Genomic DNA, 19,872 nt, shown 5'->3' on the forward strand with positions numbered 1-19,872 from the left:
TATAAATTAGGGAATACATAAATAGTATATGGGTCTTTAAATAGTATAAATAACATTTGCAGTTCTGCTTTTTATAGGGCTGTGTACAAGCTAGTTCAAAGGGTTACTTATAAAAACAACTATAAACACCAGTCATTATGCCTGAACATGCTTGATTCAACCCAAAATTTAGCCATCTGAATCTGGATTTTTGGAAGGGTAATTTAAAAGAATATATATAAACTCAGAATGTGCAACATAGTAAAAATGGGCTGATTTTTAAAAACCTAATAATCTAACATATATACTAATTTGATTCCTAAAGAAGATAATTGCAGTATTTTGTTAAACAGTGCTCACGTTCCATCCCAAAGGTCACTGCATTGAGTAAAATCAGCAGCTGCTTGACAATATGGAACACTCTCTTGGGAAGCCCCATGTCTGAAAAAGATTTGGGGATACTGGTGGATTATCAGCTGAACATAAGCTTCTAGTGTGATGTTGGGGCCAGAAAGAGCTAATACAATCCTGGGGTACATAAACAGTAGAATCTCAAGTAGGAGCAGAGAGGTTATTTTATCTCTGTATTGAACATGGGTACTGCTGCTTGAATATTGGTGTCCACAATTCAAGAAGAACGTTGATAAATTGAAGAGGGTTCAGAGAATAGTCACAAGAAGGATTAAAGTATTAGACAACATGCTTTCTAGTGACAGACTAAAGAGTTCAATCTGTCCAGCTGAACAAACAGAAGGTGAAGGAGTGACTAAGTATCTATATGGGGAACAAATATTTAATAATGGACTCTTCAATCTAGCAGAGAAAGGTATAACATGATCCAATGATTGGAAACTGAAACTGGACAAATTCAGACTGAAAATATGGTGTAAACTGTTAGAGTAACTAATCATTTGAACCATTTACCCTGAGTGGTGGTGAATCCACCATGACCGACAGTTTTTAAATCAAGACTGGATGTTTTTCTAAATTATCTAGGAATTATTTGGGGGCAGTTCTACGTATGGACTGTGATATACATGAGATCAGACTAGATGATCACAGTGGTCCCTTTTGGCCTTACAATCTATGAAACGGCACTATCTGACATTTTAGTACAAGAAATAAATAAGCTATACAATTGAAACTGCAGGGAGAAATTAATGGAGACAAAATTACCCAAACTAGAAGCTGGCCAAAGCAGTTGAACTAACATTCTTCTTACCAAAAAAAACAAAAAAAACAAAAAAAAACAAACCTAAAAACAAAACCACAAACCCTAAAATGGGCTCTTTACTGATCCACAGAGAAGAATGCCATCTACTGAATCACCAACACTATTTCTACAGCCTCTAGTTTTAATTTTATTATAACACTTCGCAATGCAACAGTGCCTTTTTCCCCAAAGGAATTCAGAGTATTTTATAAAAATCAGTTAATTCTAATTCATTGCCTACAAGGCATTACTGTACCCATTTACAGAAAGGGAAATGTAGAGACAACTTTAGTGATTTGACCATAGTCACATAGTATGACAGTGGGGAAAGCCAGGCCTCAGCTTTAACCCCTAAACCATACACCCACTCTGGCTTTCATTTTTTTGAAGGCTATCCCATCCACGCACCAGTCAGGCCTGACCCTGCATAGCTAGTGAGATCTGTTGATGTAATAGAGTGGTACAGCTAAAGGGTTTTCTGTTGTTTTTATTTAAATAAGATTTCTGTATGTGTCTGAAGTTCATGCAAGTGAGGGATTATCTATACCAGGTAAAACTAGGCATAGTTTATCCAGGAAGTCACAGTAAGGTTCTCAGAGTTCTGACAGTACACTTCAATCCTATCCAATTTCCTCTGTGCCTGTAGTCTCAAGCCTCTTCCGAGCAAGATCTAGTGCAATGGTTTTGCAATACAGACAAATGCCCACTAAGAACTAGGGTAAACCAAGTATACATTTCTACTGAGAAAAAGTTGGTGTTTCTTCCATGAGCACTAAAACTTCCCTGCAACAGTGGCAATGGGTCAGCTTTACCACATAACTGTTAGTGTACATTAGTCTTGATACAGGATCAAAAACTATTATCCCATAACACTGTGTAGAAGTCTTGCCTGCCAATGACCAGATTTAGACCACACATTAATTTACGACCAGATCTGAAACCAGCAAGCTAGTAGCCAACCCCTCTCTTTCACGAAACAGAGAACTACTCTATTTTTTGAAGAATTTCCTCCATTTGGGTTTTTATTGTTGCTTTTCCACTAACCTGCTTCAGGTGTCCCTTCCGTAACGGTGGGAGAAACAGGGAAAATGTTAAGCCTCCTTCCTAGGTGAAGCCCTCTTCTATAAACAAAGACGACAAATGATATTTGATATTTCACAGCACAGCCAGTTTAAAATTAGGTTTACAAAACACAGAATATGCTCATTAAACTCTAGAGCGAAAGTCAACCATCCCCTGGAAACAAAAAATACCAACATATTTACCATTATACTAAATCTTTAGACTTAGTAACCAAAAGACAAATCATTGCATTTGAGTTACTGCTGTATAATGCAATTAATGAAGCACTGGAGCCAGATTCCCACCACACTTTCCAGTGAGGTAATTAGCATAATTGCCATTATTTTACATTTGATTTATTCCTATTTAGAAACCTTCATAAAGTCAAATGCTATCAATCCATGGTACCTTAGTAGCTCAGTAGTTCTTAGAAAGTGCATTCCTGGGTGTTTTTTATGCTTTTGTTCTACTACACAAAATATTTCACAATTCAGGAAAAAAAAAAGACAACAGATAAATCAAACTAACCCTGATTTATGAAGTAAACAGCCTTTTTGGAAAATTATGTATCCACCCTTTCCTCTCTGCCACATGACTAACACTCAAACTGTTGTGATAAGCTATAGTCTAAACAGTCTGTCATTTCTGGGCTCTCTTCTGGACAGTAAAATATATTTGGTTTTTTTTTGCACAACAGCAGCTTCACACTTTATAGGATTCTTTATTTAAAAAAAAGAAAGATATTCAACAAGCAAACATCTTTAATAAGAGCAGACAAACTAATATTTGGAGTATAAATTAAAAACTCAAACAGCTGCTCTTCTCCCCTCAACCAGTCAAAGTGAATTTTCACATAAATACAAAAACAAACAAGAAAATAAGTTTATTGTAGTTTAGAACAAATGATTCCTTTAAACATTTAACCTTTCCTGTTTGGGTACATTTCTAATGAAATTCTAGTGTTCTTCATTTGTGTTATTACATATTCATTGTTGCCCGAGCAACACTTGCCTTTCCTGCCCTTAAATTTCATCCCTCTGCTTTCCAGCAGATTTCTAAAGGCCACAACTACTATGGCAAACCTGATCTTGTCATATTACATATTATTAACGTAGCTACTCTGGATCTATTTCAGAAAGAGACTAATATAATTACACAGTCTCAGAAGAATGTGGAATTTAAACAGATTTGGAATTACATTTTCCTATCCATTCATAACTTCCAATAATGTTAGTAGCAGATGTAGGGAGGATTTGGAACAAAACACTTAGTATAAAGTTACTAGTTCAAGTTACTATAAAGCAGCATCACCCATTAATTACAGCGTATTTTTGACTGTTAGAATTTTATAGCCCCAGGAAAAAATCTGAACTTTGAGACTGGTAGTTGAAATCTGCATAATGCACAGTTAATATAACTGCACCAAGACTTTTACACTAAACATAACCTCATTACCTAAGAGAGTCAGAGAACTCTCATATAATTGGTGACAGGAAGGGAATCTTTTCAAATGCACTGCAAAACATATTTTACTTTCCTTTTATTAAAATATTGTAAGGTGTTTGATCAATTCTATGTCAGCTGTTTTTACTGTCTATATTCTAAGTTGCTTTTTGTTTACATTACTTATTTACATGTTGCAATAATTTTTTCCAAACAAAGTCAAACACTATTGAGATCCACTCTAGTACCGTCACTGTCACACTGTATCATACTGAAAAGACTTTCAGTCTCTACCAGCCTAGGATGAATTAATATCCTCCGCCTAAAGGTAACAGGCTACTGAACCATTCAAAAATTCACAAAGCATTTAGTTATTCTGCTCCTTACATTGGCATCATTTACAGCTTCCCAAGAACACTGAAAACCTTGGGACAAAAGGTTTCCATACAAGTCAGTGAGGGCTCATTCTCTTCCCCTGTTCAGTTCTCTGTTCTCCAGTCTCAGCCTTGTCTATCCCCTCTCCATGACTTGCTGCATTTGGGGGGTTGAGAAGTTGAGCCATTATGTACTGTTCCTAGCTATGTGAAACTCTGCCTTCAACATACTTTTCTAATGGCTACATAAGACAATTGCTGAAATGTTTCTAAGTAATATTATTTTTTCTGATTTTGGCATTTACAGATATTTCTGATGATATAACTGTGAATATTGCTTCTTTGGGTTTTTAAACTATGATCTACATAGCTTAAGAATTCACATGCTCCCGTTTGTTCCTCATTTAAAATCATAATTTTCTGATATACTGAAAAAAATCTGTTTCAGCCAAGGAATGCAAGGATATTGTATAGCTACTGACCCAGGAATGCTTATTTCTCAGTTGTGCAAATCCTGCCTTCCAAATTTCCCACATATATGCCAATAAACATGGTTCTCTCAACTTCTAACTCCACTTAAAGTCAGATTTAGTTACTTTTAAAAGGAAATAATCTAATTGGGAATAGAAATGTGGGGAGAATATCCTAAGACAAGTGACTGTGAGGATGCCACGTAGACTGTGTGTGTTTTAGGGACAGAATACAGGATGAGACACCAGCTAATTACAGTATAACTAAGTAAGGGTGCTCTCTTAACAGAGTAAAAATAACCAGGGTTAATTAAAAAAATAGCAAAAGGTGTTGCCATTTTCAGGGAGAATTCTCAAGTAACCATTTTAAATCATTAGTTCCAATTTTCATGCCTGAGGAGACATAAAACTCAAGAAATCACTCGGGTGCAAAGTTCCTATTTTCGTTAGCAAGAAGAATAAAAATTCAAATGGTGAAATATTTCTAAACAGATCATTTTTCAAAGATTTCCTTCAAATGACAGTAGCACTTTAAAGTTTTTCCCCCATTCCATAACATGATAGAGAATGAGATGCATAAATATTGTGCATAAGTGATACATTCAAAAACCACTCAAACAGTGAAGTCAAAAAATAGATTATATACAAGCATCAAGCATTTGCAACAATCAGGTTTAATACTAAAAAGCTGCATTTACTTTGATCAGCTTATTACAATTAACTATGTTCTTACACTAATCTACTTTAATACTATGTTTGGAAAAAACAACTAATTATAAAATATAGTGTTAGAAACACATTTTCTTTTGTTTTCTACAGTATCCTGTATGTAGAGTCAGAGCATTTTTGTGGAAAATACAGAAACTCATGGAGAACTCTTTAGCTTTGAAGTTTTGGAGTATAGTTGGTGTTTCTTTATTACTAGAATTTAAAAACTTAACTGGTCAATATTTTATTGTGGGAAGGAGCACAAAGCAAAAACATGCAAGTAGAGAGTACCTTTTACTTCCAGCAAATTCAGACAGGACACCAGTTTGAAACATGTCACCTTGCCCATCATCATCATCAAATGAAATCTGACTGGATGGCCTGGATACACCACGGGTGAGACGGCGTTTCCCAATCTTCATGTCTGCAATAACGTTGCTGATATCAAAAAGACAAGTAGAACAATGAAAATTCCACAGTATGAAAAGGTAGCAAACTTAGTTACATGCTTTAACAAGGCAAATTATTCCCAATTGTTTTCATAAGCCTATATTGGACAAACTATATGAAAGAACTAGACAACAGCCCCACAAAACATCCGTTGACATTCTGAAGTCATGGAATATGCAAGTCTTATCTTTTTAGAAAAAAGAAAATCCCACTTACCAGTTATTTTCTAAATTTAACAAAATATCTCAATTTAACAAACATATGCCAGTTACTGCACTCCTTGAAGAGAAAATCCAATGATGAACATTCTTTGAATTGCAAATTGAAATATTTTTAGTTCGTTTCATGCTGCCATATACTATGTTCAGAGAACGCATTAGACACTAATGCAAGCATGTGCCGCAAACAGGGGAGTTTCAAAGATCATAGCTACAGATCCTGTGCTTGGAGATAAGAGGGATTTAGCGTGAGGAACACTGGTTCACCTTCTATGTGGAAAAGGGGCTGTATAGTTTGGATGGCTTCCATCTCTGCAGCAGGGGAACCAATTTTCTAGGGGAATGGCTGGCCAGAGTAGTCAGAAGGGTATTAAAATAACAAAAAAAGTAGAGAGTGAAAAATGGAAACTAATGAGTAGCCATTTAACAGAATATCAAGATGTTGAGAACAAAGTTAATCAATCAATGCACCAAGGAATGTGAAGAAAATAAATTATTTAATTGCCTATACACCCAGGATAATAAACAAAAGGAATTGGAATTGTTCATCTATAAGCAAAACTTCAATCTAGTTGGTATTGCTGAAACCTAGTGGACAGATTTGCACTATTGGAATGTCAAAAAAAATCAATGGATAAAACCGATTTAGGAAGGATCGAGTGGGCAAAAGGTATGGAGGAAGGCACTCTATGTCAGAAACAGGTAATGCCATTTATGAGTCATTGACAGAAGAAAACCATCTTGATCTATTAAGCGATGAAAAACAAGATGGGATACTACTCTGTATCTGCTACAGACCACCAAATCACACCAGAGAACAGGACAACCATCTCCTTACACTCCTATCTACTATGTGAGGGGAAAAATGCACTATCCTGGGGGAGTTCAATCTGAGTAACTTACACTGGAGGTCTCACGCTTTAACTACTAAAAAGTCCTCAGAATTTCTAAATATTTCATATGACAATTTCTTAACTCAAGAAGTGTTAAATTGAACACAGGGGCATTCTATATTAGATATCACCTTGACAAACAGGAACTGATCGCAGAACTAAAAACTAGTGGTAGCTTAAGTACAAGTGATCATAACTTTATCATAATTTATATGCAAACAGAATAAAGTCCATGCAAGTAACAGTTGGTATATACTTGGTGCTTTAAAAGGGCCAGTTTCAAAAAGCTGAAAATAGCTACGAGCCAAATCAGTTGAAAGGAAGACTTTAAACAGAAAAATGTAAATGGTTATTGGGAATTATTTAAGAACATTTTACTAAGTGTCAAAACAGACACATTCCACAAATGAGAAAAAAGGCCAAACTGGTCCAAAACCAACCTGATTTAGTGAAGAAGTGAAAGTAGCTATAAAAAAATAATAAACAGCTATAACAAATGTAAGAAAGGTGAAGTTGATGATCATAAATATGAATCATATGGAAATGGCAGAATTGTCAATGATAATTAAAGTCTATGATTTAGTCACAGGTATTTTTAGTAAAAGTTATGGATAGATCCCAGGCAATAAACAAAAAGTCACGTCCCATGACCTGTCCATGACTTGTACTAGAAATACCCTTAACTAAATTTTAGGTGCTGGGGGGCGGGGCGCACACTGGTGAATGCTGCTGCTGCTGCTCTGTGGAGGGTGCTCCAGCAGCCACGGCTGCTCCTCCTGACCTGGGGGCAGGAGGAGAGACAGACACTCCAGGTGGGGGCCAGCCCGGGGCCCCGTCAGTGCTACTGCCACTCCGGGCGAGGGGCTACCCGAGCAGGTGTGGGCAGCCATGGGGTCAGCAGCACCAGCCGCTGCAAAAGCCATGCAGGTCCCGGAAAGTCACGGAATCTGTGACTTCTGGGACCTCCTTGAAAGACTCCCAGCCTTAAGGATAATCCAGAAAAGGCAGAAGTTCTGTATTTGAGAAAAAGGCAGACAATGTAGTTATGTCACGATGACGGAATACTTTCCATTCCAACAGTAGCTATGGCGGATGTGAAACAACAGCTATTAAAAGTTAGATATTTTTAGATCAACAGGTTCAAATATTTTAAAATCTCTGATGCAAGTTAACTGACTGAGGAGCTCTCTGGTCTGTTTATGTTAATTTTCCAGTAACTTTTGGAACACTAGGAAAGTTCTAGAAGAAAGGTAAGCTAACACTGTGCCAGTATTTAAAAAGAGTAAATAGGATGAACCAGGTAATTATAGGTCTGTCAGCCTGAAATAGATCCTCGCCAAAATACTGGAAGGACTGATAATGGACTCGATGAATCTAGAATCATAGGAAGGTAATATAAATAATGCCATTCAACAAGGGTTTATGGAAAATAGATCTTGTCAAATTAACTTGATTTCTCTTTTTTATATGAGATTACAAGTTTGGGTGAAAAAGAAAGTGTCAACAGAATACACTTAGACATCCTCTTGGTACTGCACGTTTTGATTAAGAAATTAGAAGTTTGCCATCCACCCACCTTCCCATGCTAATGGTTAAGATTTGTAAGAGCATCTGAACATTTAATGAAAGGTTCAGCAAGTAGTAGTTTGCATTGATCACAGATTTGTCTATCGCTTGGAGTTAGGGAGCTCCAGTCAGGCCTTGGCCAGATGATGTCCTAATGGAAGGTGGGAAAACTAATGACTGTTCTGGGCTGCTGTTTTCCCCTTCAATATTGTCAGGGCATGAGAGCTAAAGGCAACACATTATTATTTTGATAAAAGTCAGAGAATCTTGGCCATATATGTTTGTCAATTCTCACTGGTTACTATCCTCAACAAGGATTGTAGTTATAGTGACAGAACTCTTTAGATAAAACTCTTTAGATATAAAGTTGTGTCTATGCCTTTAGGGAGAAGGTCTGTTAAAAGCCAAAAGTCATTATAAGATTTTGGGACAGTGCAAGTGAGAACGATAAAAATCGGTTAAACTACAGGGCATGGGTTTTAAGAGATAAAAGTCTCTTTTCAAGGGAACAGGTGTGGTATTAAAAGAACAGAAACAAATTAGGTCAGAAAGAAAGTTTTGTATACCTAAATGCAATATATATATTCCCACTGTTGCGATGCTTGAAGAGTATCGTAAAGTATATATTTAAATACTCTTTTGGATGGTTTAAATCAGAGGAGTTCTTCAAAATGACTACTTACAACAAAAAGATGCCCTAAAATGTTTCAGAATCTTGATTTTTTCTGAGGTTAATTTTAAATCTGACATTAACAAAAGAAGTTCAGTTCCTCTGGATCTCTCTTATTTTAGTAATTATTTTCTGTTAATGTTATTCTTGGCATTTATGAGTTAGAGATGATCCAGAGACTTCACAAGTTTTCTGAGGGTCTGACTAGCATCATGCAGTCTGCCCTTGCCAGAAGCAAAGTCATAGACTGCCCAGCCCAACTGCTTTACTTGGCAACTATGCTAAAACAATACAATGTTGTTGTACTACATAGCGATCACACTCCCTCTGATTAGTTCTCTTTGAGGGTCTGCACAACTGGCCAAACTTTCTTCTGGCTATGCTGGGAATCTAATACACACAGTCCCACAGTGTCACAATTTTGGATGCTAGAGTCCTAATGTTGTGTCACTGGTGCGTGAAAAGTGTGGCACATATGTTTTCATAATAGTTTTTAAAACAAGTGATTGCATGGTATTATGCCAAACATATTGTTCATCTTACACATATTTTCTCTAACACATTGAGAAAGAAACAAGAAATTAACCAAAAACAAAACCAGAAAGATATTTAGGGCCTGACTTCCTTCCACAACAAGGAATGTCAGATTTCCAACTGAAACTTCATCCCCCATTCAACCCACCGTGTGTAAGTACTGCCGATATATCTGAACAGGAATGATCTTGTGCACTACATGGGTTAAAAAAGAACAAGAGAAGGAGAATTCAGGATGCATTTTAGCTTTAGTTCGGAATTCCTTTCCGTCGTTGATTTAATTCTAACCTTTAATATTGTTGAATTTATTTTCCTATGGTGGTGTTGTAATTTCCATTATGCAAAACTTCTTCCGACACTAAAAAAAAATAAAATCCTGTATCATTAATTTTTTCCCTCTTCTAGTGAAAATGCTGTCCTCAATATGTCTTATAAAACAAAACTGACGGGAGAGAAGACTGTACAACAGTGACATCCAGAGGGCAGACTGTATGAAAAGCACAATAAGCGCTCAGACTTCTTGGCTATAATTATCTTTATCATCATTTTATATTGCCTCCTAAATCTGAATATTCTTATTTATAGTAATAATGTTATATTGTACAGTTTCTTACGCTTGTGCAGATATTTCAGTTATTTAAATCCATTTCTGAAGAGTTTTACATAATATAGCTACTGTCTCAGACCAGTGGTCCATTTAGTCCATTATCCTGTCTCAGAAGCAAACAGTACTTGATGCTTCAAAGAATGGTAATCCAGCCATGATGCACCTAGTCAATTGTACAACGCAGAATATGTCGGACGGGGAGGAAAACCATGTCTTCCCACTCCATAAAGAAAATAATGAGTTCTCTTACACAGTGGCAAGCAGGCTGAAAAAAATCCACTTATGAATGAGTACAGTGCTTTCACTGGCCAGTGTGGGGACCTCAGCTCTCAATTTCTGCAGGATTCAAACCTTCATTTAAAAAAAACTGTTTCAAACCCTTTTACTTAGACTGCAAAGTCTCTGAGGCAGAAACTACTTTTCATCCGGTATATACAGTATCTAGCACATTGAGGCCTGCTCTCTCTAGCTGCCACTGCAAAGTAGTAATATAAATAATAATAATGATTATTGTGAAGTTAACCTTACAAATGTGAAATGAAATGCTCACTAATACAGCAAGTGTCTTTCAAATCACAGACTGTTCTGGTGTCTCTGAGAATTCTTAGTTAAACTAAGCAGAAGCAGACTGTAATTAACTAGATTCTAGTTAGTCTTCAACTGCTTCTATTCTGAACCTGTAAGAGGGAGTGAAACTGTCAAATTCATATTGCTGCTGCTTCTTGGGAAAGCTATGAGCAGCAGAATAGCAAGCTCTGGACTATTACTTGGGAACAGCAGGTATTCTAAAAACCCACAGAATGGTAACAGTAGAGTAGAACTATTACTCCTCACAACTCCTGGAAGGAAGAGCAAACACCCACCCACTTAGGGAAGCCAGAGGGCCTTGAATGAGGAGTAAGGCCAAGTTCCCTCTCCTTTTCAGTAGGTGGAGGGTAGTACAGTCTGTATGCTAAACACAGAACCTCCTCACACCCCAAACAGGGACCAAGGAACAAGTATCTTTCCCAGCAGCTGGTAGCAAGGAATGCTGGGCTTCTCACCAGGGCATTGCCCAAAGTCTTACTTGTGGGCCTCTGTCAAATCTATCACTGGCTAGCAGGTGTCTGGTAAATTTAATCAATCCCTAGTTGCAAGCAATTAATCCATTCAAATCCAGCCACAAACTTTGCCTCAACATCCAGCAGCAATGAATTCCATGTGTTCACTATACAAAATAGGAAGAAATACTGCAAATATATTATTGCCCTTATAATAAGACTGAGAATATATTATTGCCCTTATATAAATCCATGGTATGCCCACATCTCGATTACTGTGTACAGATGTGGTCTCCTCACCTCAAAAAAGATATTCTAGCACTAGAAAAGGTCAGAAAAGGGCAACTAAAATGATGAGAGGTTTGGAGAGGGTCCCATACGAGGAAAGATTAAAGAGGCTAGGCCTCTCAGCTTGGAAAAGAGGAGACTAAGGGGGGATATGATAGAGGTATATAAAATCATGAGTCGATGTAGAGAAAGTAGATAAGGAAAAGTTATTTACTTATTCCCATAATACAAGAACCTAGGGTCACCAAATGAAATTAATAGTAGCAGGTTTAAAACAAATAAAAGGAAGTTCTTCTTCACACAGCGCACAGTCAACTTGTCGACTCCTTACTTGAGGGAGTTTGTGAAGGTTGGGACTATAACATTGTTTAAAAGGAACTGGATAAATTCATGTGGCTAAGTCCATAAATGACTATTAGCCAGGAAGGGTAAAGAATGGTGTCCCTAGCCTCTGTTCGTCAGAGGATGGAGATGGATGGCAGGAGAGAGATCACTTGATCATTGCCTGTTAGCTTCACTCCTCTGGGGCACCTGGCATTGGCCACTGTCGGTAGAGAGGATACTGGGCTAGATGGACCTTTGGTCTGACCCGGTAAGGCCGTTCTTATCGCCCTGTTTGTTCATCTTAACTTAGAGTATTTCCTTTAGCCTTTCCTTAGGCTATACAAGAACTAAATGGAGAAAATGATGTGTTTTACACAGCTCAGTTAAGTTTCCTCTAACTCTTTCACCTAGATCAATGGTTTTCAAACTATGGGCCATCGACTCGGGGGGGTCCAGAGACCTATGACGAAGATTTCCCAAAGGGGTCTGCACCTAAGTTTGCTCTAAGCTGCGCAGCTGCCTATTAAGCCCAGCACAGAGGCGCAGTGGCCTGCAGCAGGGGAGAGGTGCCTCTCCCCCGACAGAAGGCAGCTCTTCCCGCCGGCCCCAGCACGGACCTGCCCTGACTTGCTGCGGTTGGGGGAAAGGTGACCCTCCTGCAGCCCTGGCATGGACCTGCTACAGCTGGGGGAGAGGCATCTCTCCCACTCCGCCTAGGTGCTGCTGCAGGGGGTCCTATCACCCCAAACTCTTTATCCCCTGCCTCACCCCAGAGCCAAACCCCCAGCCAGAGCCCTCAAGCCCCTCACCCCCAAACTCTCTGCCCCAGCACCACCCCGGAGCCCTCAAACCCCCCACCCCGCCCCCGAATCCTCTGCTCAGCCCTGAGTCCCACTCACCAACACTCCAAACCCCTCGGCCCCATCCCCACACCATGAATTTTGTTATGTGCATCAATATGGAGGTGATGTCATGCACATAACAAAATTCATTCTGTACATGTGTGGGGAAAAATGAGAGAGAACACTGGTCCACATCTGCATTGGAAATTTTTTAGGGTCTGCAAATGAAAAAAGGTTGAAAACCACTGACCTAAATAATCCAAAGGGATGCAATACCCACAGCATCTCTAACCACTTCTATCAACCCTCTCTGAATGTTTCATATTTCTGTTGAGAGTAGAAGTCTTAAACTGAACATACTACTCCAGGGAAATGTATACCATTGTGCATTATCTAGTGTCTTCTTAGTTTCCACCATCAATTTTTTTAAAAGCACACACGCTTCTAAGCATCTGAAGAGAGAACTTCATTTACCAGTCCACAATAATCCCCTAGTTCTCTTGATTGAGAATTACAAATTCATCCACCTGTATGGAAGGTTACATAGTTTCTCTCTTTCCCAAAGACACTCTCTCAAGAATATGCATTACCTTATATTTAATGAAGTTAACATTCATCTACCATTTTGCTTCCCACCATTTGGTTTATTTGTAACCATCTAGATTGTCACATCCTCCTTAGTTTTCACTGATGGAAATGGCATATACCAGCAGCAAACATTAACAGTGCTGGCTACTTTCTCTGCTACTCATCGGTATATTTACTGAACACAAAAGGCCCTATAACTAATCCTTATAAAACCCCACAAATAACTTCTCATCTGTCTTATAAATCCACATTTCCTATCACTTTACCAGTTAATTCATTATCTGAATTTGCCCCAAATCTAGCTATTTTCATGTGACATATTAAAAATAAATCTATTAGCTACTTGTAGTTGTTACTGCCAACCTGCATAATCACAGGCTTCTACATTCTCAGTTGCTGAAGATCCAGTTTTCTGCTTTATATTCAGCATTTTCTGAGCTGTTACATTGAAAGTAGCATAAGTCAGCAGCCTGTCTTTAGTCATCACCAAACAGAAGGGCAGTATACACAATTCCTTCAGTTTCTAAATAAGTGTTGTTTGCCTACCGGAAGCCACATTAGAAAAAAAAGAACTGTGCCAAGGGATGAGTTTATTGGGCTGCCTCGAAATTTTTTAAGGGTAGGGTGGAACTTAAAATAGAGGTTGCTTTACTTAGTGCAGCTTTCAAACACAGCCATTAAAATTTACCAGTCTACATAGATGGATTTTCAGACTTTCTATCTCCGTGATGGTTGATGAAGATGCATAAAAAAATCCAATGATACTTCGACAGACCGACGGACCAACCAAGGGAAAGCAGGCACTAGAATTTTGAAAGGCTGTTCTAGAGGAAGGATGCAAGCTGGATGGCTTGAAAGTTACAGAAGGAATTTAGTACAAAGATTAACTGCACTTCAGTTATTAGCTTTTTAAAGAAGGATAACATACTCAAGCATATCTTTTTAGAGCAGTTTTTCTGATATAAAGTCTCAGTCACCTTACATTTGACAGTGTAATATTAGCGGCTTCAGCACTATTGGGAAATATTCAATCTACAGACCTTATGTTAGTTGTTTCCCCTTTTTTCTGTGCATCAGTGGCTTCTTCATGCTTCCTTAGTTGTGCAAGTAAATCTGATACTGTCTGTTTCCTGTCGAAAGGTAAGGAAGATGCAACAGCAGGCAGCTTCCACCAATTCTGGATTGAGAGGCTTGCTCCTGTAAGAGACAACAGAGGTAAAAAACAAAATCAAGGTCTTATGAGTCACTATTTCACAAGCCATTTTTTATTGTAACTGGTTATTTTATGTCTTAATGAGTTAAAGGTAATAGTTATATACTATCAAAGAAGAGGCCCAAGTTTGTCTCTTGATGCACAAAACTGCCAGAGGTTGGGTGGCACTGCAGAGTTGGTGTTCTTAAATCATGGTAGGGATAACCTAATGACACTGAACACCATCGGAAAAAAAAACACGCTTTGCTCAACCCTTCCTAAACAGAGTAGTTATAATGCCGCAGCAACGCTTTAACGTTGCCAGAGAAGACATGCCCTAAGTCTCTCTCATTCATTCGCATTAAGGTAGGAGACCAGCTCCACCCCCTTAATGTCTCTCCACGGATGCACGCAAGCAGGCCCAGCCTCCCTCTTCCCCTCCCACAGTGATCTGCTGCCAGCTGCTCCCAGCAGACATGCCCAGCTGCCGTGGAAGGGGCATGTGTTCTTCACAGATTTTGGCTCCCCCATTTTTCTACAGGGGAGACAAGAAATCTGCAGAAGGTATGAATTCTGTGCCCCCGCAGGGTACAGAATTCCCACAGGAGTATATATTTCTGTAAGTAGGCCCTTACTCAGATAAAAGATTTTCTCAGACTGTAACTAAACAACTGAGTTTATCTGCAAATTTACATTTTTAATAAGTTAGCTGTATATGATCAATTGTGTACAAAGAGGCAATTAAAAAGAGAATTACTTTTTCCTTTTCCCAGATTTTATTTTCTCATAACTGAGTAATGACATTTCAAAGGGAAAATTCCCTCACTCCCCTTAAATTGATTGTCTGTGGACAGCTAGTAATATTTCATTTTGAGGCTTCAATTCCAGGAATACAAGTATGTAGCAAATATACATGCTTGTGCAACTATTCCATTTGTTATTGCTTTTTGCAGGGTACAGTTGTGCCATTACCAAAAGGATTGTTCCCACAGAGGATTCTTTTCTATACAAAGAAAAAGACATTTTATGTAACTATTTTGTCCTAAGTGACAAGGAGTCCTGTGGCACCTTATAGACTAACAGACGTACTGGAGCATAAGCTTTAGTGGGTAAATACCCACTTTATCAGACGCATGCTAATATTTTGTCTTAGAGATTAATAGAGTCCACTTCAAAGAAGAAATACGACTGTGCATATTGCATTTTACCTCTTAGCTTTACTGTCTGCTGTAGCTTTCTGAAACATGCTACTTGCACTCTCCATACTTTCTGGCTGGTCCTTGGTTTGCTCCTTGGTCTTCAGTGTTTTTAGTATCTGGAACGTCTTCTTTGAACTTAATTCTACTTTCATTTCACTAATAATGTTCAACAAATTCTTCTTTGCATTTCCTGGTGTTGCCTTCTCCTGATTCTCTGAAGCCTTCTCACCACTACTGTCTGTAGAAGTGGCAGATTCATCTTCCTTGTTGTAGAATCCAGTGCTAGTGCTAAAGCACTTCTGTGTTTTACTAGACAAGATAGGAAGGGAAAAGGTATAAATTACACAGAACTGCTTTGTTAATCATAACTGACTGGGCCTAATTTTGCACAAACTGAACTGGGTAACTTGAATATACAATTGTACTCTGAAGGCAGGTCTAATAAACCATTTATTCTTTATGGTTTCTGCAATATAACGTAAACAGCTTTTCTCCATGAATGAACTGAATCAAAAGGCAACAAGTAACTCTCTGCACTAAACAGTATGCTGAGATGGAATCCCCAAAAGAGTTTGATAACCATGACGAACTGTCATGTCATTTTGGGCTGAGGTATACACCATGACCTTGTGCCTTTGTTAAAGCTACTGGAAAACCAGGTAACTTCAGAACTTCACCAGAAAAATCAGTGACTAAGGTCTGACAGTAAACACGTTAGAACTCTAGGAAAACAAAAGATGACTACAAATGCCACACGTATCATTAGAATATTTTTCACACTCATCAACATTTTCAGTCTCACATTTTGACATATTAAGCAGACTAACCACAACAATGGTACAAAGTAAGTCTTCATGGACTGCTTAAAAGCACCTACATATTCCAAACATTAGTATACTACAAAGAAAATTAAACAGGCATAAACCAACATCGCCAGTGAAAAAAAGCATGCCATGAATAAAAAAAACTATGTAACACTTCACAACCCATTAATTAAGGAGGCTGCGGAAAGCCTTCTGACTTACATCAAGCAGACTTTGCTATTATCCACTACAATTCAGTCTCTCCATAATTTTTCCCCAAAAAGCATCTTTTCCCATCAGCTCATTTTACATTACTTATTGGCAGTAATTACTTGCTCCCTGCATGAAGCATTAGGAGCATTTAGAAATGAACATGGGAAAGCTGTAGCCACTTACAATAACTACTATTATATACTTTGCATTACCAGTTCTTCAAAATACCCTCCAAACATTCAAAACTGTACAGAAAGAGGATATCCTTCCATTATTAGGCTACCTTGTTGTGTAATTTATTCAAGATGGAAAACAGGCAGTTCTGAAGTAAAACAAGATATAGATAGATATAGATATAGATACACACACACACACTATAATTCTTATTGGAAGTGATTAAATGTTTCCAGAGCCCTGTAAATATACTGGTTTCCAAACCATGCTCATTTTTATCCAATGCTTTGGGCATACGTCTGTACCAACAGACAGCATTGCTTTATTGCTCCCACGCACACACACTTTAAGTGCTAATGAACCACAAATATATATAGCAGTTTGGAGTTACAAGTTAGAAGAAGAGACATGATACTTTTTTACTTAGTATATGATAAGCTACATCACAACGGACACCAACGGTGGAAGGATGCGCTAATAATGTGCAGCCCCATTCTCTGGCTGCACTACCAGCTCATTGAGCAGTCTACTGCCTTGGATGAGAAGACCTACCACAAATGACACTGAGGAGTGGGAAAGAAAATGACATGAAGTGACCAGCTGCCCTTGAAAACACTTCATGACATCTCTACTATCATACTGGTACTTAAGTAGTGTTTTAAATCCTAAACTGCTTCCAGAGCAATAGGGGCTAAACCAGAGAGAAGCACTAGAGAGTCCACTCCAGGACTGATACTGGTATAAATACAGAGGCATAAATTCACAGCTTACCATATACCTATAACTTCTGGTTTAGAATAAGCTTTTAGTCTTGCTGTATCTCAGTTCCCCATCTGTAAAAATTGGGATACTAGTACTTTCCCCACCATTGTGAGGACAAATACCTTAAAGATTGTGGGGTTATAGCTGAAAACAACATTGCACATGAGCTCCCATTGTGATGCTGCAGCAGAAAGAGCCAATATGTTCTTCAGCTGTAGAAAGAGGGAAGCAGCAAGTAGAAGCAGGGAGAGGATTTTAACCTCTGTACATGGCATGCTGTTGCTGGAATACTGTGGACAGTTCTGGTGTCCACATTTTAAAAACAATGTGAAAAAAGAGAGGGTGAATAAAAGAGCCATAGAAGTGATTCACGGACTTACAGTGAGATACAGAGAGCTCAGTCTGTTCAGCTTATCAAAAAGAAGACTGTGAAGTGACTTGATTACAGTGTTTCAGCACTTTCTGAGGGAGAAAATACTGGGTTCAAGACTCTTTAATCTAATGAAGAAAAGCATTTAAAAAATGGCAGGAAGCTGAAGTCAGGCAAATTCAAATTAGAAATAAAGCAAAATTTTTTGGAAATGGAGGAGGAGGAGGAGTAACCACTGAAACAAACTACTAAGGCGGCGGTAGCAACCTATGGCACTCACACTGCCCAGGGCCTGGCCACCAGTGGGGGGGGGGCTCTGCATTTTAATTTAATTTTAAATGAAGCTTCTTAAATACTTTTAAAACCTTATTTACTTTACATACAACAATAGTTTAGTTATATATTATAGACTTATAGAAAGAGACCTTCTCAACACATTAAAATAATTACTGGCATAAAACCTTAAATTATAGTGAATAAATGAAGATTTGGTACACCACTTCTGAAAGGTTGCCAACCCCGGTACTAAGGGAAGGGGCTCATTCAGTCTCTTGGTGTCTCCAAGCTAAGACTGGATGCCTTTCTGGGAGAGATCCTTTAGTCACACATAAGCTGTCGGGATCAAGACAGAGGTAACAATGAAATGTAAAGGCTTGTGGTATATAGGCAATCAGACTAAATGATCCAATTGTCCCTTCCGGACGTCACTTGAAACCCAGGTCAGAAAATTAGTTAAAAGTAGCCTCAGAAAACACACCTGCCCGGTTGCTGCTCTGTAAAAAAGCCACACGAAGACCCGCCTACTCCCACTGAGGTCAATGGAGTGGGCCTGGGCTAAATGTCAGCCACACTGATTCACCGCACTAGTCGGGCCACCCCCAGGAAACCGCGGCAGATTCCCCGGAGCTGGGAGGCCGAACAAGAACATTCTTTGGTGGCGCTTGTTAAAGGCCGCGGGCCAGGCTCTCGGGCGGGGCGTGTCCCTGCACCACTGGCCGCGGCAAATCCCCGCCAATTCAGCCACCCCCGGAAAGGCGCAACTCGGGGTTCCCGGCCGGGTGCCGCCGGCACAGACCGAACCGCGGTTCTGGGGTCCGTCCCGCGCGGGCCGGCGGCCTTCGGGCCCGCTACCGGCAAGTCTCGGCACCCGGAGCGGCCCGACGGACACGCGCTCAGGGACCCGCCCCACGCAGGGCAGGCGGGGAGCTCACCTGCCTGGTCCCCGGTCCTGGGCGCCCCAGGGGTAGGAGGAGGCGCAGCGGCAGGCGCCGCTTCTGCGGCTCCCAACGGCAGAGACGCGGCTCCACATCTCGGCAGCCCAGAGTCTAGAGAGCGGTCGGCGTGTCCGCGCCTCTAACCGGCCCCCCTCCTGGCATAGGTCCCTTCCTCAACTTTCCGTCTGGAAACAGTAGCCAAAGGAACTGGTTCCCAGATCGAGTCCCATAGGGGAGGCCTGGCCTCGTGTCACGCAAGCGGGAGCTAGCTGGTGCCTGGGGCCGGCAGAGTGAAAGGGGCACGTTTACAGGGGTGTTTATTTAAATAACAGCGCTTTGTGTTGTGGGCCAGAAGCTTCCCCAGTGGGAGGAGAGGTCAGCTGGTCCTGTGGCCAGAGAATTGGGTGTGAGGAGAACTGGATTCAATTCCTGGCACTACCACAGGTTTCCTGTGTGACCTTGGGCAAGTCACTGTTCACAGGCAGTTGGCAAACTGACAACAAGGACACCAAGCACAAGCAGTGTGCAGATGACACACTGTTCTACCTCCAGAGATTCAAAAATCTTGAAGGGTTGGATTTGGGGGGAGGGGCAGGTTAAAGATTAAATTTTGTCTGTGGTTTGCCTTTGGAACTTGGTGTCAATTACTGTGGCCCCAGGGCAGTGCTGTTCAGAT

At 39.6% G+C, this 19,872-nt stretch overlaps 1 protein-coding gene across 1 annotated transcript in view; it reads right to left on the reverse strand.

Annotated features, from left to right (window-relative positions):
* The window catches only part of MRPS31 (mitochondrial ribosomal protein S31), a 35,407-nt gene extending 16,049 nt beyond the window's left edge, over positions 1-19,358 (reverse strand). Inside the window, 6 exon segments of the mRNA XM_030564017.1 lie at positions 2,237-2,313; positions 5,541-5,687; positions 14,310-14,429; positions 14,431-14,466; positions 15,670-15,969; positions 19,194-19,358. Coding sequence (XP_030419877.1) covers positions 2,237-2,313; positions 5,541-5,687; positions 14,310-14,429; positions 14,431-14,466; positions 15,670-15,969; positions 19,194-19,291 — 778 coding nt within the window. The 5' untranslated portion in view covers positions 19,292-19,358.
* Between the last annotated feature and the right edge of the window lie 514 nt (positions 19,359-19,872).

This window comes from Gopherus evgoodei, chromosome 1 (assembly GCF_007399415.2).
Source record: "Gopherus evgoodei ecotype Sinaloan lineage chromosome 1, rGopEvg1_v1.p, whole genome shotgun sequence".
Lineage (NCBI taxonomy): Eukaryota > Metazoa > Chordata > Testudines > Testudinidae > Gopherus > Gopherus evgoodei.